The sequence below is a fragment of the Mytilus edulis genome, chromosome 1 (genome assembly GCF_963676685.1).
Source record: "Mytilus edulis chromosome 1, xbMytEdul2.2, whole genome shotgun sequence".
Classification (NCBI taxonomy): domain Eukaryota; kingdom Metazoa; phylum Mollusca; class Bivalvia; order Mytilida; family Mytilidae; genus Mytilus; species Mytilus edulis.
Genome location: NC_092344.1, coordinates 65,604,324 through 65,615,825, shown reverse-complemented (window position 1 = coordinate 65,615,825; position 11,502 = coordinate 65,604,324). Strand labels below are relative to the sequence as shown.

At 30.6% G+C, this 11,502-nt stretch overlaps 1 protein-coding gene across 1 annotated transcript in view; it reads left to right on the top strand.

The window, feature by feature from the left end:
* Positions 1–11,203, top strand: part of LOC139487168 (orphan steroid hormone receptor 2-like) — a gene marked incomplete in the record, with an annotated part of 21,986 nt that extends 10,783 nt beyond the window's left edge. The window contains 5 exon segments of the mRNA XM_071272146.1: positions 1,945–2,110; positions 2,945–3,101; positions 3,917–4,056; positions 5,245–5,382; positions 6,308–11,203. Of these exon segments, the coding sequence (XP_071128247.1) occupies positions 1,945–2,110; positions 2,945–3,101; positions 3,917–4,056; positions 5,245–5,382; positions 6,308–7,086 (1,380 nt within the window).
* Between the last annotated feature and the right edge of the window lie 299 nt (positions 11,204–11,502).

Here is an 11,502-nt window from a genome sequence, read left to right as displayed (position 1 = left end):
ACTGGAATGTTGTGAGTTATGTTTATTTACAAAAGCTTCATTTTTTCTGGTCAAAATTTTCTTTCCGATTTTAGTGGGTGAGCAATGCTAGTATCCATACCCTGCATGTTTTGGTGTTTTTTATCTGCTTAAAGAAATTTTGCCTTGCTTACATGTAGCCTTTGGAAGGTTCATTTTAAGCAGTTCATGGTAAAATTAAATGATATATTTCCAAATTATAAAAAAGATTGCAATAAAATTGTGTTGTCTTTTAATATTCAGCCATCTTTGATAAATGTTGTTTCATAAAAATATAATTTTTTAATGGAGCTACTCAGGAAATTATTTTATCTTATAGTTGTGTAATATTTCCAAAAGGACTTAACATTAACATCGCACAAGTGCGAGTAAAGCCTCAAACTCAATATTATTACTGACAAAAATATGTTTTAAACAATTTGTTTGACTCTACCTCTAAGTGCAAAGGATATTAAGTGTTTACCCTTGTCTTTCTGTGCATTTGTCCCAAAAAAGATTTCTGTTTTTCAAATTAAGTTTGCCTCAAACAAATGTATTGAAACTTAAACACAATAATAATTACATTAGATGTATGTTTCATTATAATACGTTATTCTGATTGGCTAAGTAGCAATCTCGTGATATTCCTTAATCAATTGCATTACACAATGCAACTTTTCATTCATGATGACACAAGGTCCCACAATAAAGTGCACAGGTAAATGAAATAAAAAACTTGATAAAAGGCGTGTTTTCATGATCCTATAGGTAAAAATGTAATTATAAGTATTGAATGCTTTTTTTTGTAACTTTATAGGGTTGTAAAAGCTTTGACCGTGTGGACATTTTGAGTATGAAGCGCTTCCGCGCTTCATACAAATGTACTTCGGTCAACGCTTTTACACCCCAATAAATTTACAAAAAAGAGCATTCAATTCTTAAATGTTAAATATAAAACACAGAACAAGTTTAGATTGGGTTAGAATCACCTTTACAGTTCTCTAGTTATGTTCCTTGCATATATTATAACATTATAACCTTACATGTTAGAAGGGGCATCATCTGTGTTCCATGGACAGATTTTCAGTTTATTTTTCCAGCTTTACTATACAATTAACGGGTTATTCCATAACTATTAGTAAATATTATCCCTTAGCATAAGGTTTACATTTGTTTCTGCAATAACCCTATAGCAATGGCAAAGTCAGGTTCATATTACTTTTCATTTATCAATGACAAAGCATCAATTTTTATGTCACATTCTTGGGCATTATCTTTTCTGGTCTGTGCTTCTGTTTGTCCGTCTGTCTCTCCCGATTCAGGTTAAAGTTTTTGGTCAAGGTAGTTTTTGATGAAGTTGAAATCCAATCAACTTGAAACTTTGTACACATGTTCCTTATGATATGATCTTTCTAATTTTAATGCCAAATTAGAGATTTCCGCAATTTTCACAGTCCACTGAACATAGAAAATGATAGTACGGATTGGGCATCTGTGTACTGGGGACTCAATTTTGTTTTACATTGTACATGTATTTAAATTGTATGGGTGGGGGTATTAAAGGGAAAAAGTGCCTCCCAACCAGCCTTAATTGAATTAAGGTCAAGCCCTTACGTTTTGTTGTCATATAGTCATTTGAGCTGACATCAACTTTTGAAAAACCTTTACAGAACTCTCCGAAAATATAAACGTGTATTTAGAAAAACTAATTAATTAATTTTGGACCAAATTAATTTATTTTTTCTTACAGTTGATATTTTTTTCTAAAATTGTGAAAAAATTGTTCTAATTAATATGAAAATGAGAACTTTTTTATCATTCTTTAATGTTCCATTCTGTAAATTCCACTTTAACTATCACATTCATGGTATGAATACAGTATTGTGTCTCTTGGCAATGGTTTGAATGAAATAAAAAATTTAACCCAGATATTGTTTTTAATTCCAGAACTTTTCATTACAGAATATGGACCATTCTAATTTGGTGAATGATAGCTTGGACCAATCAGTATCCAGTTTGGACCAGTCTTCATCAAGTTTGGACCAATCATCATTGAGTATGGATACATCTGCTATGACTGCTGATTACAACAGAGATTATGTAGAAATAGAGGGTAAAATTACTTTTAATGACTTAGAAAAGTGCTTGAAGAGAAATATGCCTTAAGTAAAATTGAGAAAGGAAATGGTGAATATGTCAAAGCGACAACCACCCGACCATAGAGCAAACAACAGCCGAAGGCAACCAATGGGTCTTCAATGTAGCGAGAATTCCCGCACCCGTAGGTGTCCTTCAGCTGGCCCCTAAAATATGCATAATAGTACAGTGATAATGGACGTGTATACATTGACATTATCATGTTGTGAAGCCTGTTTCATAAAACACACATGGGACCAAAGGATGGTAGATTGAATTTGTCACTATATCTATGGATGGGTGTGAAATATTATGTTGTACTTATACACAATGCTTAACTTAGAATACAGACATAGTTTAATTTTGTTGGTGTCACTTTTGCCATTCCAGATTTAATATGGCCATTCACAAATGGAAATATTGAGGAATTTTCCCTTTCCTTTCTCTAACTTTATTTTGCATCAATCAATTTTTTACAAAACTTTTGCACAATGCTTATAACCACAAAACACAGATTAATGTTTAACTTTGGTGCCGTCATTTTTACTGTTATGCCCCTTTACAAATAGAAAAAATGCTTGATTCTCGTTTAGGTTCTCTAACTTAATTTCCTTGAACTAAATGTTATAAAATGTATACACAATGATTATTACCACAAAACTCTGATCAAGTACTAATTTGGGTAATGTTATTTTTACAGTTCTTCATGTACATACCTTTATAACATTATCTGCAAGTGTGGGCATCATCTGTGTCCCATGGACACATTCCTTGTTTATTTATATTCATTATTGATTTTAATATTTTTCAGGTCCAATTCTGTCATCATCCAATTTCCAGTTTAATTTGACCACACCTTCTCCAATGCCTGCTTATTTAAATGTACATTATATTTGTGAAAGTGCTTCTCGGTTGTTGTTTTTATCAATGCATTGGACAAGATCTATACAGGCTTTTCAGGCTTTAAGGTGAGGCTTGTGTATCTTGATAAGTGAATAGATTTGGAATGTAAAGAAATAATTAATTTCTGTCAGATGTGGAATAACTCATAGGTCTAAATAAAAACATGAAAAAACAATAAATGAAAAATATGAAAAACAACAATATAAGTTTTAAAGAAAAAAAAGAAATCAGATCACAAAATCCTCGATAGAAAACTGAAGTTATTGAGCAACATAAACTCTGTCAAAATTAGGAAATGAGCCCAACAAGGGTAAATAAAACCTGCTGTGTCCACACAATATATATATATTACAGCGGATTCCATTGTTAGGTACGGTAAATAACCCTACTTTAAGAATAGACTAGTCCGACAGAAAACCAATCTGTCTGTCAGTTGGACTATGCTACTTTGAATGGAGGGTAGTATACCTGAACCAATAATGACTTCACGGTTCTGCTAACAAGCAAGCTAACCAAAGATATTACTTTTCGCTCCACACTCAATGGAATCCGCTGTAAGCACTTATTGATTCCAATATTAGAAAAAGACAAGCGAATAAAAGATCTGCCATCAACATAAAATTTCCTTGAGAAGAAAAAAAGAATGGTTCAACTCAACACAACCACTTATTGTCTTTTATTATGACCAAGTCTGTCACATCTCTCATATAAAAAAGAGAAGTAGCTTCCTCCTTAGATTCTGAAGTATTGAATGCTCTGTAAAATTATTTTAATCAATTGAATATTTTTAGTCTTCAGCTTGCCTGATGAAAAGTATGGAAGAAAAAAGTGCCAGTAGCACATACATACCAATTATATATTATTTTAATTTTTTTTGTAGTCAGGATATACAGACTGTTTTGGTAAAGTCGTGCTGGAGTGAGTTGTTCACACTTGGTTTAGCACAGTGTTCACAGACCATGTCTCTGCCGACCATTTTAATGGCTATTTTAAATCATCTTCAAACAGCTTTGCATCAAGGTAAAAGGCTTCTAAATGACAAATGTAAAATAAGTTAATAAAAAAACTAATGGCATAAATTATGTTCAAAACAATAATCAGATAAATAATTATGATATAACAGCAACAAACAACAAGAAGTGAATTGTAGGCTCCTTAACTTTGGACAGGCACATACAGAATGTGGTGGTTATTATGCCCATATTCCTTTGGCACATATTTGTCACTTATTAAAGAATGAAAAAAAATATACCTTTATTAAAAGAAATATAATCAAACAAAAAAGAAGAAAATGTTTAATTAAGCTAACAAAAAAAATCATTATAAGCATTTAAAAAATGTCTATGTATGCACCAAGATGGGTTCATATGATTACTGTGATTGAATCAGATCTTTCATAGAAATGTCTTTTTTGTATTCCTGAGTGAATTGGTAACTTCATTGCATGAGAAATGTCAAGTGGGTCTTAGTATGTTTATTCCAAAATGAGAACCAGTTCTTTTACAATTTCTTATGAATTTCAATTTTAATGTAGATTTATAAATTCCCTTTCTTGGAAAGTGGTAATTGATTAGAATCAAGTGTTTGACAATGATGATTATTCCAAAATGAGACCATTCCTCTCATAATTGCTTTTAATAATATAATACTGTGGATTCATTATTATTTGTTGGGTACCAATTTTCGTGGATTTCGTGGGTAAAGGTGAACCTCTAAATTAAATGTTTAATGAATGACGAATTTTCTATAGGCGTGTACAGTGTATGCAGACTTTTGCAAAACCACGAAATCAAATATCCAGGAACATACAAGTCTATTTATGACATTTATGTTTTTAAGACTATAATAAAGCTAAAACAAAACACAAGTTCTTTTTTTTCAAGTACTCTATAATCTGCACTCTGACTGGCATTTTTAATCTTATAGTAAAAGACTGTGATTAATACACAACTGCATTTAGTTTTTGCACCATATTTCAGAAACCTTTAAATAAAGGTTTGGAAGTGAATCAGTGATTTTTCAAGTCAATAGATTACTTGTAATCCTTCAACATTACTTTTTTAACATTTAAGTTATTATTTGAGCCTTTTCTTAATTTATTTCTCATGTGCTGCATCCTAGTCTCATGAATATATATGTACTGGTCATCTACCTATAGCTAATGCATGAGAAATTTCAAGTCATGTGTATATCTTTTTTTCTTTGTAGATAAGACATCAGCGGAGCGTATTAAGATAGTTATAGACCACATACTAAAGTTACAGAATTATATCCAGTCCATGCATCAGTTAAATGTAGATACTGAGGAGTATGCTTATCTTAAAGCATTAGTGCTATTTTCTCCTGGTAAATACATATTAAAACATGGCTCTATATTAAGTCTTTGATTTTCGTGTCAAGTCTCTCTTTCTCTTATAACATATTTCAAGCCATTCCAATATTTTATAATTCAATTTAAAAAATTGTAGATGTCAATTAATCTTTTTTATCAACCATTAAAATTGTATTTCATGTGTTTTATTAGAAATTTCTGCTGCATACCCACTTAAAATTAAATATGACTCTAATGATTAATTATTTCTGATTTTTAATTATCAATTGATTTTTTTTTTTTTTAAGTACTGATTAAACTGTATATAATTTAAATAATTTATACACACTTATTAATTTTACATTCATCTATCTACATCCAAAGTAAGTACAGGGGTAGAATTGTGAATTCAAATGAATTAAAACCAATTGAAATGGAAATTAAAAACAAAATGTCAGCAGAATTTGAAACTCAAAACAATGAGCATATACAGAATCAGTTCCCATCACAATGTCAACAGAATTTGAAAAATTTCAAGTTAAGGGAACACTGCATCTTTATCTGTAAAGTAGTAGTGAGACCTTTGATACAAACCTAAATCTCACACCTTACTGCAAGATTGCTATGAACTCTACCATTTGCTCTAGGGGAAGTCTTAGATGTAAAAATTAGAAGATGTGGTTTGATGGTCAATGAGAACTCACCACTAGAGATCTAATAGCCTAGAAGTAAGCCACTAAAGGTCACACTATGGCCTTCAATGACAAATGTTAAGCAATTTAAAGGAGAAGAAATGGCAAATGTAAGACAATTCAAAGGAGGAAAATAAATGTCTTGATTTATGTTGAAAAAGAAATATTATAAGACAGTAACCAGCAGCAACAACCACTGTTTGTGGAAAGGTGTCTTACCAAATATTAGATATTTGAACTGATATTTAACATAGTACATGTATTTCAGATAATCCTTCATTACTGAATGCTCCACAAATAGAAAAAATCCAGGATATGATCCAACAGGAATTAAGACAACATGTGGAACGGACACATCCTTCAAATCCTGACAGACTTCCTAAACTACTACTGAGACTTCCTCCTTTACACGGAATGACTCCTAGTATCATGGAGGAACTGTTCTTTGCTGGTCTGATTGGTAATGTCCAGATCGACAGCATTATACCATATATTCTAAGGATGGAGACTGCAGAATATAATTCACAAATGGCAGGACAGGGTCTGTTAGGATCTGCAATGTCGAATGATGGAAACGTGACAATGGCTGAGCCAATTGTGTCTTCTGTGCTAACCAGACCAGCATCATCGAAATTAAACTCTCAGACTTCTACGGAACAGACAGAATCTCGTCAAGGTTTTTATGTGGATACGTCGCATGCCTTATCTGACAAAAGTATAGCCACTTCTTTAAATCAGCTGGTTACATCAGCTGGACATAACATTGAGGCCCCACAGTCGTTTTATGTGGATACTTCTTTGTCTCAAAACAATGAGCATACACAGAATCAGTTCCCATCACAACAACAATATGTTGAAATTACACAAGCTTCTAATATGGATAGTGCTCGATCTGAACTGGCGCAGAGTGTGGAAGCTGCCATTGGCTCCCATGCTGCTGTGTTGCTAGGGGTACCTGTTGCATTGGCTGCTGAAACCATGGCAACTCTTCAACCAGTGCCACATTCATCCATTTCTGTTTCATCTAATGGTTCTTCACAGAATTAAATTGTTAAAGATATGAGATTTATATATTGTTTTCATTTTTATGTCTATTTTTTGTTATTTTATGTTTCCTTTGACAAATCCAAGCATTTTTTATAGTGATAAGTGTCAAATTTTAATATAAAATCATCTGAAGCCACTCTTCTATCATAAGGGTGTTATATTTTCTATATACAGTGTCAAATGTTTTAATGGCTATTAACATGATAAGACGATTATGAAGAGAGGAGGAGATATGGTATGGATGATTCCATTTCAGGCCTTGAAGTCATAAAACTTTCAAGATAGTTTTCTGTACTTTAGTTTTATGACTTCAACCCCTGATGTTTAGATTTGTTTGCCCATTAAAAGGACCGTATACATGTAAAAGGAAAGAAATATTGACATTCAACCTAAAATACTTTTGTAATTAGACTGAGGTTACTTTCCCAGTTTTTATAAATACATGTAAGTGAAATAAAAGATGTTTCAAGCCCAAGAGCTAAGTTCTGAAGGATGTTATGTGATAGATTTATAATACTTTATAATTTTCAAATTTAATAGCTAAAAAGTTTACCTAACCTATCTTCTCCTTGTTGGGTAAAAATTTAAAGGACAAATGGGTTTCATGTTTTACATGGTTTTAATGGAGACAATTATGAAATCACTAGTATTAAAAATATCATATTGGACCATGTCTACCAATCATGATTTGCATACAGTTTATTTTTTATGGCCCCGCTGTAGCAGAGGGGACATTAAGTTTTACCCTTGTCCATCTGTACATATGTACGTCCTGTACGTCCACAATTGGTTTCCGTTCTCTTACTTCAGTTTGTCTTAATCAATGTTATGAATCTTATACACAAATCTTATTTCCACTAAACACAGATCCGGTTTGAATTTCAGTGGCGTCAATTTTACTGTTCTTAAGTTGTGCCCCTTTACAAATGAATAAAATTGGTGAATTTTACGTTTGTTATCTCTTTCTTGGGTTTGCCCTAAACAAATATTATTTAACTTTTGCACAATGCTCCTTACCACAAAACACAGATCCAGTTTGAATTATGGTATAGTTACTTTTACTGTTTTAGAGTTATGGCCCTTTACAAATTGAAAAATTGCTGAATTTTTCGTTTCCGTTATCTTACTTTAGTTTGCATCAACCAAATACTTTGAAACTTTTATTGAAAGGAATTTGATAATAGATAAAAATCCTAATTGTATGGTAGTGCCTTTCAATCTCCCTTCTATTTTTGTATTCTAAGAATGCCAGTAAAAAAATTGGTTTGTTGTTCTATAAATGTCTATAGTAAGATAAATATTTCATTGATATTATCCTTTACAATCTTTTTTTGCTTCAGGAATCATTTATTTTATGAAATACTGTTTAGTAAAGGTTATTGTAATAGTGTCCTTTTTAATTTGCGAGGAATACACTTTGTTTAAAGATACCATTGAAACCACATTATTTGTTTTAAGAACAAAATGACCTGATTGTTTGTCTTGACCATATGATAATGTGGCATAAAATTGAAAGGAAGGAACATTTTGTTAATTGTTCTTGCTTCAGAATTTTTAAAATAACATTTTCATAAATTTTCTATTTTTAGTAGATAAATATAAAGCATTTAATAAATAGATTAGTTTAAGGTCCAAAGTTTAGAATTTAATACAATTATGGAATAATGTAGAAAGGTTAATGAAGTTTTACAAGCATAACAGAAAAAATAGAAAATTTTGATTGATCTTATCACGAAAAGATGTATCAAAAAGTACATCTACACACACACACACACACATATAAAAAAAATTTAATGGTGTTCTCAAAATTAGTGTAGACTGTTCATAGAGTTAAAAATTGTGATGAAAGGAAATCAAAATATTTTTTTTTATGCTGCAATAAGATATTTTTTACTTCATAATGAAAGATCATTGTTTTTGTATAAAATGAATCATTACTCATTAAATGAGGAGAATATTATAATATGGTATTTTTTAGCTTTTGTAAGTTTTCTGTGTAACAGAATATTTTGCTTGCTGTATAATGCAATTTGCTTATTGTACCAACAGCTTATTTCATTATATGATTACATGTTTTCATATTGTGTTCCCTGAATGTACCTTTGTTGGTTTCATTGTAAGAAACAGTGTGGGTGAATTTAAGGGGTTCAAATTTTCTTTAGTTTTGCTGAAGGATCTTGGCTGAAACTGAAATATTTTTCATTTTTGTACTCCTCCATTGTCAAACAACTAGGGATGTTGTTTACAGTTATCATAACATTTTCTAAACTTGAAAATTTAGGTGAGAAAATAAACAACCACATCAAATTTTTTTAAAAATAAAGATAAGCCTGTATACTTGAATTTGTAATGAAACATAATTTTGCTAGGGAAATAAAAGAATTTTCAATAATAGAATGTAAGAAAAGTATTGATAGAATAACAAGAATTACAAATTGTTTGCCAAATGTGTATGGTAGATATTTCTATGTTAAAAACAAAAAGAAATGAAGGGATTCATGGGCATTTTTTTGTGATTATGAATTGCTACTGAAAATTCTTGAGGAGTTTGTGAAATTACTAAAATACCATAATTTTTGTTAGGTTGAAAATCTAAATAACAAATATCCTTTTGACAAAAGCTGAACGTAAAATCAGGTGTTTTTTTCATTACTATTTAAACCAGCTGAATTGTGTATCTCTCACCCATGGTGATATTACAAACACAAAAAATGATTTTTGACCATCACATTTTTGAACTTATAACCATAATAGATAAAAAGAAAAGCAAAACTGTCTTAAAATTTTTTTTTGTAATACAAGTATTTAAAAAAAATAGACAATGAAACAAAAATAGTTGCCTTTCAGAGGTGGGCCGAAGTGAACTCGCAATGTTTTATGGAATATTTTGTTTTCAGAATATTTTTGAATTTCAGTTTGTTGTGTTGTATATTTAAATGTTTTTACCACCATATCAGTACATGGTGTTATTAAGTTTGTTGTTTTATGTTCAATGTAAATTCCAAAACATAAAGAGATGGGGGTCAAATTTTTCCCTCTGTTTAAAGGTCTCAGACTTTCCTTTAATAACTTACAAATCCATAGTATATTGAAACATCATAACATGTATTTAACAATTAGATAATGGTTTATTTAATAATTCCATTGATGCTTAATATTTTTCAAATGTTAGTTACTTTGGAAAATTTATTTACACAATATTGGAATGGTTCTAAACATCTTTTAGTTTTAACTCTGTTTAAAAAGAAAAAGAAGTCCTTGGTTATTTTGGGTTTCCGGTGATTGGAAAGATAACTTTAAAAGTTTTAGATAATTAGATGAATATTTTGATGATTGAAAGAAATTTAATATTAAATTGAGAAATTGAGGAAATACTTTACAGTTTCCAAAAAAAAACTTGTTAGTGTTGTTCATAATGGTGGGCAGTATCCTCTCATCTATGTTACGTAAAATCATGGTTATTAAAAATAGTTATATAAGCTGCTTATGTTTTAAAGAGAATTATGACCGGAATGAAGACAGTGACTTTTTAGAATGAAAGATGGGCTTGAATCAGATTTATTTTTATAGTCGAATGGTAAATTATAACAAAACTTACTTCTGTCAAATTAATTCATAAGAAAGGATTTTTCTCAGACTATTTTGGGACCTTTAAAGAAATCCACTATTGTAATTAGATTATGAAATAAAGTAAGTGAAGACCTGTTGAAATTGGAAATTATACATATTTCAAATAGTTTGTCTGTCGAAGAAAAAATAAAGCAGGCATGATAATAGAAAATAAGTATTAAAGTTTTATGAAATATTGTATGGTTCTTAATTATGTACACTAAACAGTTATTAAATCTTCACAAAACATATTTGTATTTACTACTAAGTTAGGAAACTGGATGAGTTATTGGTCAAGTTAATACTGGTAAATGTCAAAATAAGATGAGTGAATATATGATTGTTGTCTTTTGTTAAAGAAAGAGAGACAAGTAATAGGTGAATGAAATGTGCTATTTCTCACTGTTAATGCATTTTCTGGCAATTCTTGCCATTGTTCTGTTTGTTGTTAATTTTCAGAGTATATTATTGTCTAAGCTGCAGAAATAAAAAGAGAACATTTTAACAATGACTTTGTTTCATTGTGTTATACCTGTTATGCTTCTCTGAGCAGGCAATGTATCTAAGTGACCTATGTTTGTTTGAAAAAGGTCGATTTCATTTGTTTAAGCAACCTCAAATGTTTATTGGAATCAAGTTTCTTGGAGCTTGAAGTATTTGCAGCTATTCCTATATTTTGTTCAACACAGTTTTATTTACACTTTCTTTCGATGGTAAAACTTTTTATACTCCCACTTTAAAGAAAAGTAGGGGTATACTGTTTAACCTCTGCCTGTCGCTTAGTCCATCCGTCCATCTGTCCCATGA